This window comes from Drosophila melanogaster, chromosome X (assembly GCF_000001215.4).
Source record: "Drosophila melanogaster chromosome X".
Classification (NCBI taxonomy): Eukaryota; Metazoa; Arthropoda; class Insecta; order Diptera; family Drosophilidae; genus Drosophila; species Drosophila melanogaster.
The window spans coordinates 13258596-13285655 of record NC_004354.4 but is presented as its reverse complement, the minus strand read 5'-3'; the positions used below and the strand labels follow the sequence as shown (position 1 = coordinate 13285655).

Genomic DNA, 27060 nt, shown 5'->3' with positions numbered 1-27060 from the left:
CGACCGTATCGATAGTATCGAACAGATATCGATGTGGTTCCAGCTCTAATAGTCGTGGATTTCGGAACATTAATTTGTATTTTTTGCGTCGCGTCGCCCCAGAAAGTCCAATCCAACAGCAAATCGCGCGTTTTCCAAAGAACAACAACCCCGAAAAATTCGAAAATAATAATTTTCTTGTTTTTTTTTTCTGTTTTCCTGCGGCAAAAATTCCAATTTTTTTCGTAACATCTAAACAACAACAACAAAAAAAGTGCGTGCGCGTGCAGAAGCGAAAAAAACCGAATAAATTGTGGGCGAATCAACAAGCAAAAGAGAATGAGCGATGATGAGGAGAAGAGGCAAAAAAAGCAGAGGCAGTTGTCGTAGTACTAGTACCAAAAAGAAACTGCGAAAACTGCTAAAGTGACAAAAACAACAACAGCAAGTAACGAAAGAGAAAAGCAAAAGAAGGTAAAAAGAATGAAGGCGAATAAAAAATAAGCGCAAAAATATACGTCTACAAAAAAGCAGCAGCAACAACTACACAAAAATTAACTTAAAAAAGTCGTGAATTCATCGTTCAGTATATATATATATATATGTATATATATATATAAATCAACACACACACATACGAAGAGTGAGAGCGAGAGAGCGTGCGTTATTTATTTTATATTTTCGTTAATCATTTTTCGCATTTTGTGAAACAAGTTGGAAAAGCGACAATACAAAATACAGCAACAACAATAGCAGCAGTAAGCAGTTTGCACCACTTGGAAGAGGTATTTATGTTTGTTTGTTTGTCTTTGCCCCGTGTATTCTTATTAGCAGTCGTTGAGAGAGGGAGGAGGCACAGCATGTTCTTATTAGATCAGCCAGACTTCTTTTTCGTCTGTCTTGCTCCTCACTCGATTCGCCGTTATTTATGTAACAAGTGTGTGCGTGCTAAATGAAGTGCTCGCGCTCTCTTCTTCCCCCCTCTCTTCATACGGTTTCTGTTGCTCTCTCTCTCGCTCGCACTCTTTGCATTTGATGATTTGATTTTGTTCACTTAGTAAAGTTGCTGTAATGTGGCTGCCACCCAAAAAAAAAAATAAAAAAAAAACAAGAACAAAATAATGAAAATGAAGCAAAAATAAATAATAAAAGCTCCACCGCAAAGCGCATTGAACTGGTTTATGTTGTGCTCGCTTCTTCTGCTCTCCTCATTCTTCCTTTACTCTATGTTTCTTCTCCTACTTCTGCTTCTTCTCTCTTCTTGGTTATCAACATGATGCCAGAAAAAAATATATAAAACAGTAACAAGAACAACAACAACCACAAAAGCAACGGCCACAGAATGGAATTTGCGGATCTTTTGTTGTTGTTTCGTTTGCTTTGAGCCGAACTTCTCATTCTTCTTCGGGATCTCCCTTCGCCTGCCCCTCTTAAGTATTTGTTCTCCTTTTTATTCATTTACCCAACTACAGTGAGCACCCATTAATCGAAGTCTTTGTTTATCCCTTATTTTGATTATCAAATTTGTAGGCAAATTAATTGTTTGTATTAATTCACAAAAAAAAGGTTGGAAATAATCGTAAAATAATTCCATTTTGTACTGGTTTTTAAATTTATAATTTTCAGGAAAATTTACCCACAGAATTTGTATTTCTTTATGATTTAAGTGCCTCTGTCGTCTCAGTGGGAAACACGCATTTCTAGCTCACAATGCAACCCACTGATGACTATAATTAATTTAATATGACTGGCCACGATAAATAGAGGCTGCCAACTTACTCTTCTGGCTACACGCCGCCCCTTAAATTAATTTGTTTATGCTGTATATTAAATTTAAGGCGGAGGAAAGTTTTCTTTTTGAACTTAGCAACAACAGCGATGCGAATTTACAAGTTAAAGTTATTGCGCGTGGCTACAATTTTATTTTACCACAATACCAGTGTGACCTTGCTTGTGTATTTTCTTGCAGTTATATTTCTTAATTAACTTAATTCCATTAAACTCTGGCTTCTAATTTACTCTGGTTTGATCTATTCCCCCGGCGTTATTGTCTATTGTTTTAATAGGGGAATGTACAAGAGAACCTAAAACCACACAGCTATTTTCTTTGTTTTTTATAGGCTTTTCTTATGATTCATTGTTTGGCTTAATTGAAACTCCCCGCAAGATGACAATGTGGTTATTACATCATACATATGTTTTACCTTACGTATACATACATACATATGTATGTACGTATAACCAAACGTTTCCCGCCAATTAAATTGACCGAACTCAATTTATAAAAACTTTGGCCAGTGTGACCTTGATTTTATTTTTGTTACCGTTGTTTACGAGTTTGATGGAATCCTTCTTACTTTGATTCTTTAATTCCATGTGACTTTATGAAAATTAATGCTTGAATTATTTATGAATATAGTCGCATGGTTTTGTAGATAGAACTTAATTGGAACCGATTTAACGGTAATTTATTTACAATGCAATTTCTGCCATTTGGTTTTCTGGTTGCTGGTGGCTTTTGTTCTATTTGCTCGTGTAATTAGTGAACGGAAATTGTTTTGTGCGTCACATATGTACGCATGTGTATGTGTAGGTGTGTGTGTGTGTGCGTGGTATTTGTGAAGGTCAATGGGGCAACTTGTTATCTTTCCTTTTTTGTTTTTTAAATTTATTTGATCGACCACGCCCCCAATGAGGCGCACCTAGATAGAACATTTAAATTATTTCCGATCAGTAAAAATTCCCCTATCAAGTGCTTTTTCGACTGTAAACAAACCAAAAATAAAAACAAGGAGAGACGAGACGAGAGAAACAAACAAGAATTCATTTTTATATATGTATGTACATATTATTATCGGAGTTCCGAAAATGACAACAAAAATTTTCCAAAAAATTCTTGCCTTATCAGGAGGCACTTGTTTTTCGGTTTATTTTTCCATGTTTATCTCATTCTGCGAATTTATTTTGAATGAAATTTTTGTTTTGAGGTCTCTGACAGAATCATTCATATTGAAAACATGCACACACACACACACACGCACATATGCATTTATGTGCAATCTGCTATTTGTGTTTGTTTAAGGAAGTGCGGCATTTCCCCATGGGAAAAGATTCTTCACCAAATGACTCAGAATCATAAAGTTGAGATAAAGCGGATCTTTAAGTTTTAAGATTACAACGAACAAGTGGTATTGTGTTAATTTGCTTTTGTTTTATAACATTATTGAGAAAGAAAATCTCATTTTGGTTGTAGATAAGTGTCGACTTCAAAGGACTTTATGCAAATCTATTTTATTTTGTGTTTTTCGAGTATTTATTATTGATGGGGGACTAGATGTTGCACGGGCTACAAGACTCTTCTACTAGATACTAAAGCAAATCTCTGTGAAAATGTTGGAATTAATTTTTTTTGAATATTGTTTAATTTGTTTTTCTGATTTGTTGCAGGTTCCGCCCTCCCCCAATTCCATATGCAAAATGTCTAGTCCCGACGATAGAATACCAATACACGGTAAGTGGGAATGAAGGACCCTGGAGAATCCTAGAAAATCCTATGCCCCTTTTTCATAGTTAAATTGGGTTTTAGTTTAGGGCAGCATTATGGTGGTTATTATATGAAATTATACTCAACATTTTTGGCTGTGCTCGTATGTAACCTGCATATAGCTGTAGCTATGGCTATAGCATTAACAACATTCGGAATACATAACTCAAAATGTACACAGACCAGGCACGCACACATGCTCAAACAAAAGCTTACACAGTACGCGTGTGTGTGTATTTGTGTGTTAGTGTGTGTTGCCTTCCAAAAATAACTGTAATAAGCACATACACAAAAGCGGGACAGAACTGCGCTGTCAATGGATGATGCACATTGGTCGAAAGCTGGCGAATAACGGTATATAAAGCCGGAGGCTAACTGGTTGAGAATTACAAGGCAGGCAGTGGCTCTTCGAATTGCCCAAGCTGATCACACTAAACGAAGTTGAAAGGTAACAACAGTTACAGTTGGCCACATTTTAAGTTCGATATTAGATGCCAACTTTGGCACGTGTTTACACCAAAGAATCAATTCGGCTTTTCCTATTCACTATTTTATTGATTTAAGCCATTCAGCCTGCGAGAATGTAGGCAAATGTTTAGGCGCCCTATTTAGGTGGAGAACAATGGCTCAAACTATTCACTAAATAATCAACATTGAATTTCCATGTATACTAGTCCATGTGGCAGATGGTGTATCCAAATTTTGAGGAACACAAAGCACTTCTTTCCATCTCGAGAGAAACTTCTTTGCCAGCTGTCAATCAAATCAGTTAAATATTTGCACAGCTTGAACCACTGTGCGTTTGTTGCTCCTCTCATTGGGCCGAAAAGTGGGGGGGTATAATGGGTGGGTTGGTGGGTCTGTACAGTGGGATCTACTGACTTTTGTCCCGGGCAGGCCCAGACCAACAACAAGAACATTGTCCATGGTCGTCAACGTTGCTTTCGTCTCTTTCACGGCAAACAGAACTGAACTGAACTGAATAGATATAGATGGTGGGAAATTGTGGGGGATGTGGGGGGTGCTTGGGATTAATTTTCACCAGAGCTGACGCATTGCCCACATTAAAGTGAAGCAGATGCATACCTTTATATCTAAATCTTTTGTAGAATATATTCCTATCAGCGGTTAATATTACATATTTAACTCACCAAAAGCTTCGGTTTCTTATACATATCACAAGTATTCTTATTTTTGAATAAATAATAAATTATTCATCAGCATTGGCAATAGCATCTTAACAATAATTGAATAAAATGAATTTTTGGTTAAATCAGAGCGAAGACGATGAACATCACCTATAACTATTTTATTATTACTATTACTATTTTGTTTTCATGAAAATTTTTTTAAGCTAGTTTTCCTAAGTTTTTCCTAAGTAGCTGATAATAGCCAACTGCACAGCACTAATCTCGACCGTTTTTCTTTTTGGCCATCCATCGAAACCACTGCCAATGCCAAGCACGTGGATGGACTGGAAAATGGGTGGCGAAAGTGGGTAGAAGGAGAGAAAGCGGGTGGCCGAATAGGCAGTGGGTGGGCCTGGTTGGTGGTTCGTCGAGATGGTTTGGAGCCCCGTAATCTTCGCTTCGTGCTCAGCTCTCTCGCTCCACGATTCTCGTGCTCGTTGCTGCTCTCCCCGTCTGTTTGTTTGCAACAGCCAAAAAGAAAAACATTCGTTTATCGATTTTCGTCTATTTTTAGACACAAAAGCAACAGCAACAACATTTACTTGCCTTTCAAATGGATGGTGTAAGTGTGTGTGTGTGTGTGTGTGTGTGTGTGTGGACTGTTGACTGACGGCCGGACCCGGAGACCGACCGACCCGTAAAGCCCATGAAACCCGGAGACCCGGGCCACGTCTTTCCTCCTCTCCTATTTTGTTTTGAATTTCTTTTCCCCGCCCCGTTTTGTGTTTTGTGTTTGCCACGTGCAATCTACATAGAAGTCCGGGGATTCCGGGCATTCTCCATTGCTCCATAACCATTTTCCAATGCCTCACCAGGATATGGGTTTAATTGTTGTGGGGACAAGGCCGGAGAGTGAGAGTGAGGCACTTTGCCCCGTCGTCCACGTCCAGCTGTTTGACATCGATATGCCATTAGAAATTCACGAAAATTACATTTCCCTTGGAACGGTCGGGAAATGGGTGGTGGAAAAAAGTAGTTGTAAAAAGAAAAAACCCTCACCTATTGCGTTTTCTCCGGTGCCAGTGGATCATTTATTGTAATGGCATTCCAAGAATAAAACTTGCTTCGCCGTTTGGGCTCTGTGTGTGTCTCAGTGTGTTCGAGCTGTTATATAAAATCGTTAGGGCTTATGTATCGCCCTTGTAACACCACCCACCCCCCTAACCATACACCCAAAACCCCCCACCGCAAAACGTCGCCACACCACTGTCTTCACTGTGCGGTAATCATATCGAAAGCAGCGTCGCTGCGTTATTTATTCATTTCATTCACCCACAGTACTACAATGCTACAGTCTACTTAGTCGGTGGAGAGAATAGTGTACCTTGTAGGTTCTGCATTTTGCCACAAATTGGATGAGTCATTTCAGGAAATAGATCTAACAGTTCTGTTGTGCCAGGATTGCAGGCGAAAAACTAACTATGTAGTTAAATCGTAACTTTTCGAAATCTAAACTTTACCTACATTTTGAAGCCTAATTGATTGAAGTAATCCTATTATCCGATCCTAAACTTTACATATTTCTGTAATAATTTTCTTCCAAAATTCAATGTTTTCCAAGTGTTGTTATCTATTCTTTGGCTAACTTTGGCTAATGGGTAGGAACTTCAAGTCAGTTCTCTGAAGGTTTTAATTTTTCATAATGAAGTTAAGTAAGTTAAGAGTCGATGAATTTCTAACCGTATCCTATTAGTAAAAGTAACTACCACACAACAGCTTAATATTGTTATTGCCACTGCTTTTTGACTTTTCAAATTGTCAAGGTAAGCCCATAAAATTGGGGTGTTTTCATGTTTTGGTGGGATTTTTTTTTATAAGTTTTAAGTGGTGTAGTAGCCTAGAACTTTACGAAGCAACAAAAAAAAAAAAAACAGAAAACAAGGAGAACGTTTTGTCGGCGTTCGCATTTTTTTTCTTGTTGGCCTGGCCCAAAAGTTTAGCTGTTGTTGTTTCTATTTTTAGAATGCGCGCGCTGGAAATTTACCCACACAATACAAATGCAAAGGCATACACACACACACACACACTCGCGGAAACCTTGCTATCACTCAAAACAAACTTATTGAGGAAGGAAGAAGAGAAAGAGAGAGTCAGTGTGAGAGAGGAGTGGGTGTTCGGGTGCTGGGGGTGGAGTGAATATCAAGCTGCTCTCTCGTTCTCACTCTCTGTTGTTGTCGTATCAATTTCCAATTGAATTTCAGTTTCAATTTCAATGACAGCAGTACCCCCTCCATAAAATTTTATACCGTTTTTCGTCTTTTTTTTTCTGTTCCCCTCCACCTTTCTGTTTTGCGGCCACACACATACACGTGCTTTTGTTTTTGTTGTGCCATTTGGTTGCCTGGTTTCTATGTCAACACACAAATTGACCTTGAAGTTGAAAAAACAAAAAAAAATGTCCAGAAGGGGAGTTTCTGTGGAAGTGGGAGGAAGACAGACAGAATCGGAGAGGGGGAGAGAAAAAAAGAGTGGGAGCGTGCTACGCATTTTACTTTTATTTAAACGGCATTGCCAAAAAAGAGCAAAAACAGCTGATTGCAAGCCACTCTTTTCCTATCGCTCTCCCACCTAATGCACCTGCACTGCACTCTGGCTATCTTATTTCATCTTTTATACTGTAATTCTTTGGTAGGGCAAGCTCTATGGGCTTACAAATACCCTACAAGTATGCGAAGTGGAATTTGTACCGAAAGTTTTAACTTGAGTAAGATTTTCTGTTTTTTTTTTATTTATAGTCAGCGAAAGAGAATCACATAGTCGTCATTGCTCTTGATATTTTCTTTCATTTCGCATGAAATTTCAATTTTGTCTTCACGTTTTAAGTTCACACGACACAGTGCACAAATGTACATACATACACACATATGCAATATCGGTTGTGTGTTTGTTTTCCTTGTTATTTTATCTTGTTTCACATTTTGCACTTGTTTTTCTGAGCTTTGTGCAATATGCACTGCTGTTATTTCTGTGCCTGCAGTTGTAGTTGCAGTATCTGTGTGTGTTGCCACTTCTAAATATACTCCCCAAAGCCATGCACGATTTATAAAGGCGGCTAAAAATAGAACGGCTAAGCAGAACGGCAAGCAGCGCAGCAAGCAGCGCAGCAGGTCACGGCCTGTTCAGTTAGATATGCACCGGCACACACACACACTTGCAGACACGCCCACAGCAGCGGCCACAGTGATAGTGCCCAGCCTGAAGTCCTAAAGCAGTATGAGCATGGAACCATTACAATTTCTATGGGAATCACAATATTTTATTGGGTTAAATACATATGTACATGCTCATTTACTTATAGCAAATGTAAATGGATAGTTTTATTTGATTGGATAACATTGATTTAGATTTATGTGTAGCATACATAAATACTTACTTATGCATGCATGAAAATTAAAAATTAAAATTATCCACATGCGTTTCGACTTTTGTTTTGTTGCTGATTTTGGGCTTTGCTCTTTATTGTTCTATTTTTAGCATCGTCACATAGCCTAATATTCAATTGGAATCAATTTCTAGACCAAAAAAGAACTCGACTTTGCTGATTAGATCAACACTGTATAGCAAAATAGAGAGAGAGAGAGAGAGAGCGAGAAAATCAGAGAGAAGAATCATTACTAATAGGACTTTTCGGTTAGTCATCTCTGCATTCTTATTGGCGCGCAATTAGTCCAGTGAAAGAAATATTCCCGCTCTTTCCCTCTTTCTCCTCTCTCCGTTGCAAAAATTTATCAATGAAATTATTTTCCAACCGTTTTTTCGTGATTTTCCCAACGCTTTTTCGTCATTTTTCTGGGGTAGCAGCAAATCATATTAAGAAAGAGAGGAAGAAATAAAAGTTATGTTAAGCGTCACGTGCGACAAAATAACAAGAAAAGGCTGATGTAAATGTCTAGAGGAAATCGTTGTAATCGCTGTTAGCATATACGGTACAAGGTTACTAAAAATAGTCGATGCACTGAGAGAAAAAACACAATTTTAGTTCCGTATATCAATCTAATTGATTGTTGTCTAAAAAGTGTATTTAATCTTGTCTATGTCATGTCCTGTAAATGAATAATTTTATATAATTATAATAATAGTTAATGTGAATGAAGACGTTTGATAAATTTTTGCTATGTGTACACAGATACGTTTAAAACCAACAACACTCGGGGTCCAACGCGTTGACTAAATACGTTTTAGATTTATTTTTAAAAGCGTCTGATAAGCGCGGCCTTATCTACATAATCGGTTCGGAGAGCGAGTCACACCTCCTCCAGATCTAAATTTATACATATGTGCATATACTTTTACTTATGTACATATATGTATATAGAATTTATACCAATCTATATCCCTCTCCAAAACGATTCAATTTCGCTCGCTCAGTTGTGTGTTTACATTGTCAATTCGCAGATCTGCCATCAGAAGCCGGAAGCGATGAGCGATTGCTGCACATAACGCCGGCCACTCTGACATTGGACTTCAAGCCCCATCCCGCCGTGGATATCGATCAGCAGATCATGGAGGTGAGTGTACCCCCACATCGATTGAAAGCCCCCAAATCGAGGGCTTCGTGATGAAATGGCCACCTATGTATGTGTAATGTATGTAGGTTTTTTCACATATGTACATCATACGTCATACGTCACATCACATCATTTGAAGAACCAGAATGTTAATCAAATCATTGGAACATAACCAACTGGTTTTGATTGAAATATTTGCATATGACATTACGTAGTTTGAGGAATGATTTTGAAATTAGATCATATGGATCGTTGTTTCCATGGGAAGATATAGAAATAAAGTCAAAGAGGTTATCAATATTTCAGAGCCCGTTAGAGTTATATTATCGTCATTACAAGCGTCATTAGTACATTTTTATAACATTTGGGTGACTAAAACAATATAGTTATTTTGGAAATTATTTTTACTTTAATAATCGCTTATGCAATTTTTTTTTGTATCTTACACTAATATATATAGTTAATCTATAATTTGGTACAAACATTTGGAGAATTATAAGTACCGAATTAAGAAATTCTGTAATTCCGAACCCATAATTCAAATCGCTGGCCAGCTTTTTTGGTCCAGTCTCTCCAGCTGGTTTTTTCATATTTTCCCTTTTTCTTTCATCTTGTTTTATTTTTGTTGAGCTTTTTCGCCTTCCGCTTTATTTATACATTATTCGCCTGGCTCTTCTCTCTTGTATGAGTGCGTGTGCGTGTGTGTTGTGTGCGTGTGTGTGAGTGCCCATGCGATGCTTGCTCCTCTTGTTGGGAGTCTAAATTTAAATGCGTGTACAACTTAATGATTCTATATTTATTGTTTTCACTACGAAAATATGTATGAGTTTTTGCGCATTTTTTAAATAAAATCCTCTAAAAATAGACAGAAACCGAGTCAAGAGAGCCGCAGAGAGAAATGTGGGAGAAGATATGCCAGTGCAGAGGATATGCAGGTATCACTGGCTATAATGGACTATATTTGGCTTTCAAAGTTTGCTTAGTAAATATAAAGGGATTTATTGAAATGCAAAGTACATTATGACAATGAATATGGTTGGTTTAATAAAGTACTAAAGTAGTATCATGAATTTAAAAAAAAACTTATAAAAAGTTTTAGTTTTAAGTGGTTGTATGATAATCTAATATATATTCTAGAGATATGTACTTTGTAGCTAGGTATATATCTTATATGCTTTTACGAGGTCCATTTTTGTGTAAGTCGGATTTTAAATCCGCTACTAGCGGGTGCTTACTGTACCGCGCCAATGTGATTGCCTTCTGCTTTGTGTCTCTCCAAGTTGGGCACACTGTAGCCGGGCATGTTGGCCAGCATGTGCATCGGGGCCCACCTGCCACGCCCCTTCGCCCCAACGTCCCCGTGCTTTGTGGGCTGCTTTTGCTTCTTCTTGCTTGTATTTCTGGTACTGCTTGCATTCAATTTATAGTCTCGGGGATTTATTTATGCCTCGATTTTTGGCTGCAGTTTGCCTTCTTATTTTTGTCGTAATTTGTGCCTTTTTTTTGTGTGTGTGTGTTTTGTTTTTTTTTTATCTCATCGCGTTTCGTTTGTTTTGTTTTCGTTTGAAAACTTTATTTTTAGCGTTTAAGAGCATTTTATATGCAGCATTATGTTCGGCGTGTTCTGCTTCTTCTTCAGCCTGCCACACCCCGCCGCCCACAGTTTCGTTTTAGTCTCAGTCTATACACGGAAAGAAATTGGAAGTTTAATTATGAAATACATATATTTTTTCGTTAGTTAAAAATTCTATAGCCAAGGAAAGGTATTAATATCGTGTTTAGTGTTCTCTAAAATTAAAATATTCCATACCTTTAAATTATAAAATTTAATGCAATGCCATATTTAACAGTTAATTAGGACTTTTTTTTTGTTTTTTAAATTATCAATATTTTTTTTTTCTGTGCGTATTGCCCATTTTCATCCGATTTGAGAGCTGCCTTGGTTTTTCATCAACGCGTTCGCCGTTTTGTTATTTTCGGTTTTTTCGTTTGAATTTATTTTTGTTCTTTTATAAACTCAGCGGTCTCTATTTTTAAAAAGAACACACAAAAACACTTGGCTGGTTTGGATCACGCACACACTCACAAAATTGCCAATCAGTGAAAATGTTTTATTGAATTCCTCAGACTATTTTCCTTAAGCATTTTGTGTTCTGTTTTCGTTTTCCGTTTTTCGGTGGCACGAGCAAAATGCAAATTAGCAAAAATTGATGGGGGGGAGTGGGTGGTTAGGTGGGCGGTGGGAGGTGGGTGCCTGGCATCTCTTTGTAGTAGGAGGGTTGACAAGATCTTAATGAAGATGATCATTGATCTTTGATCTTCGCACACAAATTAGGCAAGAATAGTTTTGAATTTTTGGGCTAAAAGAACGTCAAGATTGGAATTCGATGGCGATGGGAAGGCAAGATTTATAGAACATACATATATCCCATATATTAAGATCAATTAGGATCCAGTTCCTAGCAATATTATACAAATCGAAGTACCTACATTGTATATGTTTCTCTAAATAGTTGCAAATTTTATATCTTAATATGGCTATAACGTGTTTCTGATTTGTATCATTTGCAACTTTAATTATCCATCCACTTGGAAATCAAAACAATCTAAGAATAGATCATCAAGCTGTGATCGATTACTAATGCGATTCCACTGAATCTATTTTCCTTTCAATATCCGGAAATTCTTCGTTCACACGTGGATGAGCATTTAGTTTAGTGATTTATAGAGAATGCATTTTTTTTTCGCTTTAATTTAATTTGTATTTGTGTCTCCGCCCTTTTTTCGTATTTCCCATTTCGTATTTAATCTTATTTTTATGCCCGCTGCGAACGGCAGTGCTTCTATTTATATGGGCGTGCCTGTGTGTTGTCTTTTGCCCCGCTATAATTATAGCGCAGGTATTTATAATTATAGCATCGGCCATAGCAACTGGCGAATGTTGTGCAAGCGGTCGTCACTGCAGGGGGTGGTGGGTGCCTCTGTGGTGTTGGTGGGGGGGGGGGCATTGGCTTTCGGAGGGGATTGGGCAGATTGCAGTTTCCTAGAAATCAATGTGGCATATGGTAAAGATTCTTCTTCTGTACAGAACACAAAATGAAGTCCCCTTTTGGCTGATGGTGAAAATGGTCATCGTCTATTTTCTATTTTGATGTTTATGTCTAGAAAAACCCATAATTATCTATTTCTTTGTTAAGAATTTTTATTCATAAAATTTTTGTATTTCACATTTATTTCAACCAATTGGTTAAATTTGCAAACAATACTTACCAAATGATAGATAAAAATGCATGTGAATGTTTCAAATCTTATGTTTAATATTATATTTTTTTAAAATATAAAAAAATCAATCTAATTTTTGGTATCTTTGTGATATCTCTCTGCCTGAAGCGGACGCAATATCAATTGCAGTTCGATTTTGTGCAGTGTAAGATGCGATTGTTGATATGTTTGAGTAATGATGTTGTTGACGGTTCTCTATCGCAGAAGCCAAACGCCCATTTGTCTACCCAAGTTTTGCGCTCTCTACGCGTTCCCCTTTCTCCGTTCTCCGTTCTCCGTGCTGCTTACCCCTTTCTTCATCGCTCTTCCGCTTTGTGCTCTTCTGCGCTCTTTCTCTGTCATTCACATGCACATTCACAGCCATCGTAACAGTTTCGAAATTTTGTGTTTATATTTGATTTTTTCGCCAGTTGGGCCAGTCGGCCGAGTGAAACTGAAATGAAAGCGCCTCCCTCATTTCCCAGCGAATGCCGAGGCCAAAGCAAACGCGCCAAATACCAAAGAAAAAATACAAAATAATCATAAAAAAAATAAATGAAATAAATAAATAAAAAAATCACAAAAAATAAAGTGAAAAACTTTGAAAAACCAAAACATTATTCGAAGTTAGAGACCAAACACGCAGTTTTCGGAAATCCAACAAAGTGTATAGTCAAATATCGAAAGTAAACAGCACAAAAAAAACAACAAAGAAATCTATGTAAAAGAAACCAAAGTGGCAACAGAAACCAAAGATTATTTATTGAGTGAAGTAAGCTGAAAAGTGAGAACGCCGTCTTTTCCACCTGAAATTCACATTTAAACAAGGCAGACCAAATAAAACAAGAGATAAACATCATTTGCTTTATTTATTTATGTATTTTCCGCTTATTTTTGCATGTGTGACTGTGTGGGGGGTGACACACACTCACACACCCGCACACACACCCGCGCGCACACACACACTCACAGAGTGAAAAGTAGAGAGTGGAAGGCATATTGCTAAGGTCATGGGAAATATGCAAATATTATGACACATCCTAGTGGAACACAAGTGATCAGGAAGATGGAAAACCAAAATAATCGAAGCCAAAAATATATTCCGTGAAAATTTGCAAATTAATCGAACGTTAGTTATCGGCGATCGTCAACTTTTGATCGCAATTTGTATATGTTGTGTTGGGATTATGGGGAAACAGCCAAATATTATGATAAATTCAAACAGCACATGTTTTTGTATTTATCTATGTTATGGAAACCAATAAAAGCATATAATTTAATACATTTCTCTTGAGTCAATCGAAGATGTGTTATCGGTCATCGGCGCGCTTTATCAAAATTTCAAATAAACTCGATAGATTTCAAGAATATCTTCAACTTAGTGGAGAATAGTGTTTAAATTAAGATTTGATTGGCATTCACGTACAAATCGTTTTTCAGTTTGATTGTTTGTATGTACGTTGACGGTCGACAAGCAAAAGAAGTTCTTTTGCGTCACGTTTCCTTTCAAATTGGTTGTGTCAATTTCGTTGCGAACACTCTAATTAATTGTAAGATTTGTTAATTTGTTGTTCTGCTTTGCAGCTCAAGAAGAGCCAGGAGCTGCAAAAGCAGCGGCTTATCAACTCGTTTCAGGAGCAATCGAAGCAAATGGAATTGGAGCATAAACTTCAATTGGAGCACAAGTATCAAGTGAGTAGTCGATGCGATGCAGCTCAGTTTTTAGCTGTTCGACAAGTCGTTGTCGTTGTGTATTGCTGCTAGTTATTCGATTCTAAATGATTAGAATCATAATAATAATAATAATAATAATAATAATAATAATAATAATAATAATAATAATAATAATAATAATTATAAAATGATGATGGTGACGATGATAGTGTGAGCATGCTAATGGCAGTGTGGGCGGCGTCAGGCAGAAGTACGAAACAAAAAGTGAAAAACAAAAATGAGAAATAAATAAATCACAACAGACGACTAAGTAAAAGAGAATTGAAATGAAATGAAATTATATATGTATGTATGTGGTTAGGTAGTATATGTATGCATACATTATATTATCGTGCCGGAAGTGTCGGAAGCGGCTTGTGCGATGACTAAGGCCATCATCGTTAACACTATGTATTTCTATATAGCCATGTCGCACAGGTCTTTTTAATGTTCCAGAAAACGACTATTTCGCCAGGCACTCACATATGTACACATCATATACATCAATCTATGTCGTTATAGCAGCTAGATTTGGAATTAGTCATTCGGTATCTGTATAACTTTGAAATGCGCATAGATAAATCAGAATTTGGGATAAGTAATTAATGCCTTATTATCAATACAAACCTATCTGCATTACCCATATATACATATAGCGTCTCTGATTCTGTGCAATTTGAGATTTATTCACTAGCAGCAGCAACAACAATCGATCTTGGCTCTATTAACTTAACTATTGCTCCACCTCCCTTCTCCACCACGATAAGAAACAACCAACAAACAAACGATTCTCTCTCGAACTTATTGTAATTATTCAGTTTGCGGTGAATTCACATGGCGCTTTCCAGGAATTGCGAAACGAGAGCATGGTGACAGCCGCCGCTGCTGCGGTGGCTCAGGAGCAACATCGCCAACAGTTGCATCAACAGCAGCAGCAACATCAGCAGCAGCAGCAGCAGCAGCAACATCAACAGCAGCAGCAGCAGCAACAGGCACGCGGCAGGGATGGCATGAAACTCAAGCAGAACTGTAGTGCCAATGCCAGTCCCGAGGTCAAACAGATTCTCAACGTAAGATATAGCTCGATCTCGAATAGGTAGATCCAAATCTCAACGTATATTCCTCCTAATCCTTTGACAGTGCTTCATCCTGAGCAGAAAGTCCCAGGCGGCGGCATCGAATGGCACAACGACAACGTCGCCCTACAGGAATCGGTGAGGAATATTATTGAATATTGAATGCAACAAGGAAATAATGCAGAATTGGAAATATTTTTAAACTTGTGCAGTAAATAAGTGAATTGTATCGAAAGAAATTCCTTAGTAACTGAACACAGAGTGCATAACTTAAATAGAAAAATTCCGCAAAATTGTATTTCTAATGGAATTTCGAAAGCAACAAAATATAACAACTTAGAAACCAAGCAGTAATTCCTTGAAAATACATCTTATGTAGATTATATGCCACTAATAATCCCAATCGCAATCTGCCCTTCCTTGCAGCGGCGTGGTGAAGAGCTCCTCGGGCGAATCCCTCCCAGCTGGAACCGTGACCAGTGCGCATCCGTACAAAATACCTCAGCCGCCACCCTCACTGCTCAAATATGAATCTGATTTTCCGCTGAGGAAGACAGGTGAGTGAAGTATTCAATATTGAATGCAAATGTTATATTGCCAGCAGATGGGATGAGGAAAATCTTTCTCTCAATCCCAGTTCGCAAAACCGAATCGCAGTGAATGAAAAGCTCTTGCCGCCGCCTGAATTTCATATTAAAACCACCCATTCGTTATTTGCCTGTAACTTCGACTTATTGTCTAACCGCAAAAAGCAAAAAAAAAAAAAAGAGTTACAACAAGATAAGTGAGCAGAGACAATGAATTTTCCATTAAATTGGCAGATAAAAGTATATATTTTTTTCTGTTGGGTCATGTAACCAAATTGCCACAGGATGAATTGTTTAGATAAATTCCGTTGGGTAATGGCAGCATACACAAGGGGTTCCTTCGGATTGGGTAAGATTGCTTTAGATAAGAGATTTGCTTAGGTTTGAGTTCACTTAGGACACACACAGTTCATGCATAACAAGCGTGGGTTGTCCAACGCAGAAAGAGAGGAGCTCTTAAAAAAAGTCCAGAATAGTTGCAATAACATACGAAACGGGGAGTTTTTAAGTCAAACTAACTAGCTGCACTTAATATATTCGTCTAAAAATAGATCTAAATGAATAGAGATGACATCTCAATAAACGTCATTTATACGTCAAGGTTTTTTTCTTTTTTTTTGTTTAACTGCCCAATAAATTGCGATAGCTGGGAAATGTAGTGTGTAATTAGTAAAAGCAGTTGGGTACCATAAATTTCCTTCACAATTGCCAGGCGAAATAGATTTTGTGTCAATTTATATGATAGATGAAATAACATCGATGAAATGAAGCAGAAGCAGCAGCATGGCTTTCACCTTGTGAATATCCACACACCCAAAAATAACTAACTGCAAGTTTGTTTCAAAAGCAGAGCTTGAATTCGACAAATTCCGTGTGTTAGTATATAAGCCAAGACCAATTGCTCTTAACCTATACCCAACTAACCCAACACACATGTGTGAACCGCCCCCGGTATAGCATCCGAACCGAACCTGCTGAAGATCCGGCTGAAGCAGAGCGTCATCGAGCGCAAGGCCCGCATCGGAGGACCGGCGGGAGCCCGGCGCCACGAACGACTCCTCCAGGCGGCGCAGCGTAGGCAGCAAAAGAACTCGGTTCTCACAAGTACGTATCATCATCATCATCAACCCAACCAGAGCCCATCAGAAATCAGAACTCAAGTCAGTCAAGATAAAGGGATTAATACACTTCGAAAAATTTCATTTTGAATAAAAATATTGAAAATATATAGAATAATTGTCAATATTATTTTAATCTGTATAGAATAGATCATAATATGATCATAGTACTTTGAAACGTTTATAACTTTCCAATTGCTGATTGTTTATTACGACAACTATTTTAACTTTTATTAATTGTTATTGTTATCGTTGAATTGTTGTTCTCGCTGTTGTACTTAATGCTGTTTGTTCAATTAACCCTTTTAAGACGCCGCAACTGACCAAATCGCTCAGCCAGCTAACTTAACCCATGCCTCTTAATTTAATGATTACAATCTTAGTTAATCTATTTTCAAAATCCTTCAACATCCTTAGACTGCAACAGTACACCGGATTCTGGACCCAATTCACCGCCCTCGGCAGCTGCGTTGGCGGTGGGCGTGGTCGGTAGCCGTGGATCACCGACAAGTGCACCCATTCAGGAGGAAAACGAGGAGGGCAGCCAATATCAGCCGGGCCAGAGGAGCAGCATCAACGATTTGCCATTGTTCAGTTCACCATCGCTGCCGAATATTTCGCTCGGGCGACCGCATTTACCCAACTCGGCGCAGGCGCATGCCCAGGTGAATGCCCAGGTTGCTGCCCAGGCTCAGGCACAGGCCCAGGCACAGGCACAGGCGCATGCCATGTTCGCGGCACTGGCTGCCGCCCAGGGTGGCTGCGGACAGCCGGGCTACTATAATCCACTGGGCATGGCATTCGTTGGCCGGCAACCAGCACCGCTGGCCATGATTCCGGCCACGGGGATAGCACCGCAGCAACCGTCGCCGGTGGTGCGCAGTGCATCGGCCACTTCGACATCGTCGTCGCAGGCCTCGCTGGTGGGCGATGTGGCGCCACCGCAGGCTCATGCCGCCTCCACCATTCTGCCCTCGTCATCGTCCTACATGCAGCAACTGGGCAGTGTGGCCGGTTCGGGTGTTAATCTCCATGCCGCCGCCGTTGCTGCAGCGGCAGCAGCAGCAGCCGCCGCCGGTTCACTGCCACCGACCAATAGCCATGGTCACGGACACGGTTCCCACGCACATCCACATCCACATGCCCATGGACACGGGCATGGCCATGGCCATGGTATCTACGCTGGCCACCAGCACAATGTGCCCATAACGGACGCCCAGGTGGCGCAGGTGCATCTGCACAAACAGGGCCATCGGCCGCTGGGACGAACGCAGTCGGCACCACTGCCCCTTGGACATCCGATGCTAACCGGAGCTGTGCAACTGAATGTGGTCCAAACGCACTACGAGAATAGTGAGGTGAGTGAAGATACAAAACCTTTAGATACAAATTATATTTATAATTTCTTGTTTCACAATTATTTAGGCGGAGCGCCAGGCGTACGAGCACCAGGTGGTGAACCAGAAAGTCCGCCAGACCGTCCTGACTCGCAGCGGAGCTGCTGCAGCAGCCGCTGCTGCCGCCGGCGTGAGCGTGGTGCGTGAGGCACAGTTGAAGGAGGAGGATGACGACTCGGCCGCCGAGGTGATGGACCTCACAGATAAGAAAAAACCGCCGAAGACGGTGCTAACCAGCACGATAGCCACCAGTACGTCCCAGAATCTGCCCGAAGCTTTGGCGGCGGCGGCGGCGGCAGCCGCCTACCGTGCCCCGCACAACGCGTCCAGTAACTCCGCCTCCGCCACAAAGTCCGGTATTAAGCTGCGGGACCAGGAGTATTTGCAACAGCAGCGGGAGCAACTATTGCTCCTTCAGCAGGAGGAGGAACTGGCGAAGAGCCTAATGCGTCCGCTATCGCGAACGCTTAGCAGTCCGCTGGTGCCGCTGGGGCCACATGGTCTTAGTCAGATTCCCGACACTGGACAACAGCCGGCACCGATAGCCACATCCTCGTCGGCCGATCATATACCGCCCGTTAACCTCTCGCTGCCGCATCGCCAGCACCGCCAGCTAATGAGCACACTATACGCCAGCCAATTGCGTAACCACCAGCCATCGGCGAGTGGTTCACCGCCGCACAAGGTCACCACCGGTTTGGCCTACGATCCGCTTATGCTGAAGCATTCGTGTATTTGCGGAGACAATGCCCAGCATCCGGAGCACAGTGGTCGACTGCAGAGCGTGTGGGCACGGTTAAATGAAACGGATCTGGTGAAGCGTTGCGATCGCCTGCGCGCTCGCAAGGCGACACAGGAGGAGCTGCAGACTGTGCACACCGAAGCGCATGCCATGCTCTTCGGTTCGAATCAGTGCCAGCTCAGCAGGCCCAAGTTGGAAAACACGTTGTCGGCCAGCTTTGTGCGTTTGTCGTGCGGCGGCTTGGGTGTGGATCTGGATACCACGTGGAATGAGCACCATACGGCAACCGCTGCACGAATGGCAGCCGGTTGTGTTATCGATTTGGCACTGAAGACGGCCAAGGGTGACCTGCGGAATGGCTTTGCCGTTGTCCGGCCGCCGGGCCATCATGCGGAGGCCAATTTGGCCATGGGCTTTTGTTTCTTCAATTCGATAGCCATTGCGGCCAAGCTGCTGCGTCAGCGGATGCCCGAGGTGCGGCGCATCCTGATCGTCGATTGGGTGAGTTTGATTTTCGAATTTAAACCAATTTCCATATATTGACTAAATTACTAAATTACGTTATAAACTACTCATTTTGCAGGATGTGCATCACGGCAATGGCACACAGCAAGCATTCTACCAAAGTCCCGACATTCTATATCTTTCCATACATCGACACGATGACGGTAACTTCTTTCCCGGCACAGGTGGACCCACAGAGGTGAGTTTCTCTGATATTTCGCTTAATCCATGTCGTAAATAAACATTTTTTTGTTTTTTTTGTTTTATAGTGCGGCTCCGGTGCTGGTCTCGGCTTTAACGTGAACATCTCATGGTCTGGGGCACTTAATCCGCCACTGGGCGACGCCGAGTATATCGCTGCATTCCGTACCGTTGTGATGCCCATCGCGCGGAGCTTTAATCCGGACATTGTGCTGGTATCCTCCGGCTTCGATGCGGCCACCGGCCATCCGGCACCGCTGGGTGGCTACCATGTCTCTCCGGCCTGCTTTGGGTTCATGACCCGCGAACTCCTTCAGTTGGCCAACGGCAAAGTGGTGCTGGCCCTCGAGGGCGGCTACGATCTGGCCGCCATCTGTGATTCCGCCCAGGAGTGTGTGCGGGCGCTGCTCGGCGATCCCGCTGCTCCCATTGCCAAGGCCGAGCTGGAGCGCCCGCCTTGCCAGAATGCCATCAATACGCTCCAGAAGACGATAGCCATACAGGTAAATGGGAGAACTTAGCATGTTCCACTGGTCGCCTAGCTAACTTTTGGTTTCCTTTGGTTTTTGTAGCAAACGCATTGGCCCTGCGTGAGGATGCTGGAGCACACGGTTGGCTTGTCTGCGCTGGAGACGCTCAAGGTGGAGCACGACGAGTCCGAGACGATCAACGCCATGGCTGGCCTCTCGATGCAGTCGATGCACAGGTGGGTTTATGGTCAAGTTCATTAGCCCATGGTTTTTTGTGGATACTTTGATGATAGGAATGAGTAACTAACCTGTATATTTGTAATTTACAGAACTCTATCCCGCGATGATTCCGAGGAGCCGATGGATCAGGATGAAACCAAATAGAAGGCGATGCAGACGTATATTGCGGAAGAGGAGGCGGTGGGCGTGGCGAGGTTTTTGTGGACCTGGTAGAGTGGGAATGGCAGGAGGGGGCGTGGCCGCAAGCTGCTCAATGCACATTTAGTTATTTGTTGTAGTTGAATTGATTGTTGTTGCTGTTGTTGTTGTGGCGCTCGCTTGCAATTGTTGTCGTTGTCATTGATCGTCTATAGCCACATCTATCTCTCTCACTCGATCGATTATAGCATCCCAATTCCCCGCCCCGCCAAAAAAAACAAAAAGAAGAGAAACATCGAAAATATAGGGGAACATGTCTAAAAGAAGCAGAACAGGGCCTAAAGTTCAAAATGGTGGCTGTGCCTCCAAAAGAAGAAATAATTATAATAATTAGAAAAGAATCCTTTCAAAAAAAAAGGAGATTTTATATGAATATATATATATATGAATATATATGTAGCTTAAGCTCAGAATTTAGTTGTAGAAGTCATCGAGATTTTTTTTTTTTGTTTTAAGGTGAGAGCAGAGGTATTTTAACGCACACACAAACACACGCAACTCAATGTATCTTATTATTATTATTTAAGTAAGTGTGTCAAAAGGATATAGAACCACTAACGTACTGGTGAACATCATCAGTAAGCTATAAAGATAATGTTTAAAGAGGTCGGGTGCAAGAAGCATGTGTTTTTTTTTATAAGGTAAGGTTCAACCTCAAAGTTCCCAAGTCTAGACCCCACCACGCCCACTTATCCGCCATCGCTTACAGAGATCGAGTGGGGAGTTGATTACATGTTATGTAGAATGCTTTAGTTGATAATAAGATATGAGAAAAAAAAAACTTAACAACTAACTAGTTGGATGAAAAGCGAAAAAACTGAGAAATCTTTTTGTACAATTTATAGTTTAGTGCAAGTTTCAAGTACAACATGCTATTATTTAAAGAATTCTATATATATACATATATATATATATATATACAAAAAAAATATATATTGTGCAATAAATGTGAGAAAATGAAAATCGCCACACAAAACAGAAACTAAAACGAATAAGAGAAAATTTGTTGTTAAATGTTGCCGAGATCTTATATACGTATGTATACCTAATAACTGTTACAATAATAACCCTTTATATATATAACTATATAAATGCACATGTGTATTCACCATGTGTGTAACGATAACGATGTTCAACAAATGTCTGAAATGAAGTAAAACTATTATTATATGTAAATAAAACACAAAAAACAAAGAGAACAATTTTAATAAAAAAAAAGCAACAATAAAATACAAAATCAAAGAAAATATCCACGCTCACACACACACATACACACACAAACATATATACGTCCTGGGCAGGACCCGAGAGGCGTGAATCGGGAAAAATTCTGAAATAACCGTTCAATCGCTAACCGTTAACTGTAAAACCGCTGTAACTGTATTTGTACTCGTGTACCTTTAGCTGTCTATAGCCGTCTCTCTCTAACTCGCTACCTAACTGTAAAGGAGCACCTCAATAACGAAAGAAGAAGGAGCAACAGACAAGGATCAAAAATATATAGCAAGTGAAAAGGATGATGGAAAGAAGGAGGAGGAGGAGGAGAAACAAGAAAAATAAGCACAACGAGAGATGGACCGATTGGCTCCAACTGGATGAAACAATTGTTAACAAAACGAAACAGAAACTAAAAACTATCCTTAAAAAAAAATGAAATCACAAATGTAACTATTAATCTAAGCGAAGCATATGCCCTTGCCATTTTTATTTTCTTATTATTCACCTGTTTTCTCTTTTCAATACAGCAGATTTTTTGAAAAACATACTTTTGAACATAAGCTGTTTCGTATGCAAGCCACGTAATTGCTGTTACTTAGGAATATATATATACGAATTTTTCTTGGGTTCCAAAAGCGTTACAATACGCTCTGTGTTAAATCTGTGCTTTTATTTTAATTTTCTATTTATAATTTGGCAAATTGGCGATCTCCCCTTACCTTACCTTTTTTTATCTTTCCTGAATTTGTTTTTTTTTTACCAAAACACGAATTATGAAGAGGATTCTACTAACAAGATGAAATATTATTGTTGCGCACTGCAAAAAAAAGGAAAAAATAATGAATAATTCCGTAAGCTGAGAAATAGTTAAATAACGGTTTTAGCAAAATAAAAACGAAATCAAATATTTATATTTTGTTTATTGTTGCACAAATAAGTCCAAGGAACGAGAAACAAGAAACAATTAAGAGTAATATTGTGTGTCGCTTTTTCTAAACGAAATAAAACAAAGAAATCGTCAAGAGAATTTTCAAAATGTGTTTGTTCTATTTTCATTGCTGTTTCATTTGAATTCAGAATTCAAAGTAATTTATACAGAATGGTAATCTGTGGTTGCAAGCTGAATGGGATTACTAGGTTTTTAAACATGAATAAGAATACTCCCGACTTTAAAAAATATTTCTTTTTTTTTAACTGCAAAAAAGCGAGCTAGTTAAAATTGGAATTTAAGTTTGTTTTACTTTATTCAAGATATAATTATAACATTGGCGGTTAACAATATTTGATTTAATAAATATTTAATTAGTTTAGTTACCGATAAACAACGTTCACAATGCCCAAAGGCAAATACTTTGGTGTTTTCTCCCGTTTTTTCGTTTCCTATTGAGAATTTACTGAAGCAAAAGTCCTAAAATTAAAAGGTAACGAGAAAGATTATCATGCCTTTAACGAGTTAGTGGCTACGCGTGTTAATTATTTATAAATGTAATTGAGTATCTGTCCATTTAAGCCATATATTATGTCATTTATATGCCATCATCTTCAGGTCACGGGTCTCACATATCTGTCTGATTTGATTGAGCTCTGTGGGGGAACTCAGAAGCACACGAAACTCCTCCGGGATGTGGATTGTGATTTTTATCTGGGCTTTGGGACCGAACAAACATCGCGAAGCCTGGATCGTATATATATATATAACTCTATATATCTGTGTATATGTTTAGCGGTGTATATGTACGTGTACATTGAGATTCTGATTTGGTTTCATCGCTATTCATCGCCCGTCCTTAGCACTTAGAAGCTAATAATTGAGACTCCATTTGGGCACATGCAGTTTAAGATGCCTTACTGCCGCGCCACCATGTCGAGACCACCCTCCTCTTCCATCTTGGACAGGAACTTTATGGCCCGCTGTGATTGCTCCGTTTGCCTAGCCATGTCAATGAGACCCAGCAGCTTCTTGATGCCAATAAACACGCTGGTCGAAATGGATAGGTAAATTAGTAAATATTTATAGGACTTTTTCTTTGGAATCATATAGCTTACCGTTTTCCGGCCATCTTCTTGCCAATCGCCTGGATTTCGCCCTTGCTAAAGATATCCGTGTTCTCCAGCACGGCCAGAACGTGGTCGGGCTTGGAAAGATTGGGCACGTGGAGCACCGAGGTGAAGGCCGTCAGCATCTCCATCTCTTCCAGGACCTCCCTAAAAAAAAATAAAACAAGTAGGAGTAGTAAGTACTGGGTAATCTCGACAGGGAAATCCCGAATCTCAACACACACACACCTCCTGCTAGATGTGCACAATATGAGCAATTTGCGGCCCTTTGGCGGCTGTTTCTTGAGCAGCACCAGCAGTGCCTGTAGCGTCATATTGGAATATCGCGGCCCAATCGATCCGTAGTCCAGCAGACGCTCCACATTGTCCACCACAATGCAGCTAAGCATGGAACGATACGCGTCGTCGAAGATCTTACGAATGTGCAGGCACTTGGCCGATTCAGTGTAGCCGACCATGTCCTCTGGCGAGCAGACCTTCACGAACGGAAAGTCTGACATCTTGGCAAGCTGAGCGGCCAGTGCCGTCTTGCCAGAGTTGGGTGCTCCGGCCACGAGTACGGAGACCAAGCCGCTAGATTCTGGAGCCTTGGCCTGCTGCACATACAGCATGCCGTCCTCGAGGAGATTGCTAACCGGTGCTCCCCAGTTGATAACACCGCGGGCCAGCATATTGTCGAGAATCTCCTGGGCCGTACCGAATGCCGGCTTAATGTCATGCTCCAGCGAGTGCAGGAAATCATCTCGATTGACCTTTAACTTTTCCATGGCCTCAGGATCAACGGTCACCTTGGCATCGGCCTTGATCAGTCGGTTCATGGCACTCGACTGGGCGGCACGGACCAAACCCTCCAGCTCGGCACCGCTGAAATTCTTGGTCAGCGCAGCGATCTCCTTGTTGTCCACATCGTCGTTAATCTTGTTGAATTCACGCATCCGCTTGGTGTGGATATTGAGAATCTGGACGCGACCCTGCTCGTTGGGCAGGCTGATCTCCATTTGGACCTCGAGGCGACCCGGTCGCAGCAAAGCCTCATCGATCATGTCCCTGCGATTGGTCATGCCGATAACGAGAATGTTGTTCAGCTGATCAACGCCATCGATTTTGGTTAGCAACTGATTGACGACGGTGTCGTGGACACCACTATTTCCGGCCACGGAGCCACGCTGCTTGCAAATGGCATCGATCTCGTCGAAGATGATGATATGTAGTCCACTGTTGGGACCCAGGCGTTTCTCCTCCTCCTCCGCCTCGGCAAACAGACGCCGGACATTGGCCTCCGATTCGCCCACGTACTTGTCCAGGATCTGTGGACCGTTGACGATTTTCGGCTCCCGGGCGTTTAACATAGTTCCGATTTGGCGAGCCATCAGAGTTTTGCCCGTACCCGGTGGACCATAAAGTAGAATGCCCTTGACATGCTTGCAGCCCAGCTGCTCGACCAGTTCCGGTGGGAAGACACGGGATGCGAAGGCTCGTCGAAATATCGAATTGAATTCCTTGTCCAGGCCACCGATGCCCATTTTGCCAAAGTCCCAATCCGGGTTTATAATGGACTGGCGGACCACCTTGCCCTTGCTCTTGCCCTGCAGATTCAGCGAACTGTTCTCGGCCTTCTCGAACTGCACCACGGTGTTGCCAAGGATGCGGCCGAAGCGGACATTACGCATCGCGGTGTCCTTGCCCTCGCCCAAGCTCTTGGGATCGATGGCCTCTAGGGATTTGACGGCCAGGCCGAGAAGTTTCTTGTCCTTGAAATTGAAGACCAGTGATTGGCCAACGGTGAGTGCCATTCCGGCGAATTGCATGATGAACTCCTTGGCCATTTGATCGGAGTCATAGGGTTCCTGGGAGACACTGCATAGGATGGTAGATAACAATCGATATTACATAATATCCTTGACGCCGTATACTATATATATGCACTCACGTCTTCTTCTGCAGAAAGTCCGTCTCAAAGGACACACAAGTGATGACATCCGAGCTGGCATCAAAGCGATAGGGACGAACCTCCAGTTCCTGATTAATGGACACCATGGCCCACTTTCGTTGGACCAGGGAGAAGCCAACATAGCCGCTGGGCACCTCCACCGTTTTCTCCAGCGCAAAGATGAAGTGCTGACCCGGAGCCGGCGATATGTCCGCATATCTGCAAGCGATGCAAGTGGGAATTATATATATATATATATACAAACAATGGACTTTTATGCCCGTTAGGACCACATACTTGATTTCCTCCGGAAAATCACCAACATTCACTATAGCCCGATTGGTCAGCGAAAGCTCGTCCGTGGGACATTTGGTGGCCTTCAAAATCTACGGAAACCATTATAAATCTTTAGTAACTAGTCAAAAATAGTGCCGTAGTGCCTATAAATATTGGTATTTCAAACTCACATAAGCCATTTCTTTAGATTCTTGCTGATTTTCACGGGGTTGTTTAGAATTTGACAAAAATCAATAATTATAATCCAATGGAAGTACTTTAATGGTCAGAAAACGCAGCTTTGTGTGCGAATTAACGTTTGATATTTGTTTACAGTATCACTGAAACAGCATAACTATATATATATATATTAATTTTTGAACGAATTGTGAACTATATCCTTTCTGAACTTTCAAGGAAGATGTGATCTAAAATTTTATTCAGCACATGCGCCTAGGAATCCAGGGCTGGCGAACTTGTTAGTACATCCATATGGGATTTGGTTTTTAAATATACGTTTCTTTTGCCAAGTTTAATAACTAACGACTCGTATTTGCATGATTTTTTTTTTTAATAATAATAATTAAATTTATAAAGCAAGCGGTTGATTTTTTAAATTGGTAGAGTGCTCGAGAGCTCTTTAATATAAAAGTTGTATATGTATAAATATTAATAAATTCTCGCCGGGCTTTTACTAACAAAAAATGTAATCATTTAATTTTTTAAGATTTTCCGGTAAGAGAAGTCTTAAATTGCTACCGCATTTATACCAGAAAATTCGTGGTCCACAATAATCGATTTATCGATAATATCCGACTGAACGAAAATTCAAATCTAGTGTGCGAGGAAA

The 27060-nt window shown here is 40.7% G+C and overlaps 2 protein-coding genes across 10 annotated transcripts; one reads left to right on the top strand and one right to left on the bottom strand.

Annotated features, from left to right (window-relative positions):
* The first annotated feature begins 23 nt into the window (after positions 1-23).
* HDAC4 (Histone deacetylase 4) lies at positions 24-22969 on the top strand. 8 transcript variants are annotated; one of them, NM_001258722.3, is made up of 15 exons: positions 24-453; positions 694-764; positions 3427-3490; positions 9109-9221; positions 14067-14174; positions 15044-15265; positions 15336-15409; positions 15698-15828; positions 16816-16962; positions 17394-18334; positions 18402-19616; positions 19699-19818; positions 19889-20323; positions 20393-20526; positions 20620-21901. In NM_001258722.3, the coding sequence occupies exons 3-15, from the start codon at positions 3457-3459 to the stop codon at positions 20672-20674; spliced, it is 3729 nt and encodes a 1242-aa protein (NP_001245651.1). In that variant the 5' UTR covers positions 24-453; positions 694-764; positions 3427-3456; the 3' UTR covers positions 20675-21901. The 8 variants fall into 8 exon arrangements, with proteins under 8 accessions (NP_001245651.1, NP_001259507.1, NP_572868.3 ...); NM_001272578.2 differs by having other exon boundaries at positions 24-764; positions 14963-15265; positions 20620-22969; NM_132640.6 differs by lacking the exon at positions 694-764 and having other exon boundaries at positions 15014-15265; positions 20620-22767.
* Positions 22970-23167: 198 nt separating this feature from the next.
* comt (comatose) lies at positions 23168-26635 on the bottom strand. 2 transcript variants are annotated; one of them, NM_001272577.2, is made up of 7 exons: positions 26402-26635; positions 26232-26320; positions 25935-26153; positions 24233-25861; positions 23993-24151; positions 23685-23924; positions 23168-23621 (listed from the first exon to the last, which is right to left on the bottom strand). In NM_001272577.2, the coding sequence occupies exons 1-6, from the start codon at positions 26408-26410 to the stop codon at positions 23792-23794; spliced, it is 2238 nt and encodes a 745-aa protein (NP_001259506.1). In that variant the 5' UTR covers positions 26411-26635; the 3' UTR covers positions 23168-23621; positions 23685-23791. The 2 variants fall into 2 exon arrangements, with proteins under 2 accessions (NP_001259506.1, NP_524877.1); NM_080138.4 differs by having other exon boundaries at positions 23168-23924.
* Between the last annotated feature and the right edge of the window lie 425 nt (positions 26636-27060).

What these genes read in the sequence shown, in the direction of transcription:
- HDAC4 (NM_001272578.2), top strand. Translation starts at nt 3,457, where the DNA reads ATGTCTAGTCCCGACGATAGAATACCAATACACG. An exon ending in AGGTCAAACAGATTCTCAAC is followed by an intron (nt 15,266 to 15,335) that starts GTAAGATATAGC and finishes ATCCTTTGACAG; the next exon opens with TGCTTCATCCTGAGCAGAAA. An exon ending in GCATCCTGATCGTCGATTGG is followed by an intron (nt 19,617 to 19,698) that starts GTGAGTTTGATT and finishes CTCATTTTGCAG; the next exon opens with GATGTGCATCACGGCAATGG.
- comt (NM_080138.4), bottom strand. An exon ending in GATTTTCCGGAGGAAATCAA is followed by an intron (nt 26,154 to 26,231) that starts GTATGTGGTCCT and finishes CATCGCTTGCAG; the next exon opens with ATATGCGGACATATCGCCGG. An exon ending in TTGTGCACATCTAGCAGGAG is followed by an intron (nt 24,152 to 24,232) that starts GTGTGTGTGTGT and finishes ATTTTTTTTTAG; the next exon opens with GGAGGTCCTGGAAGAGATGG.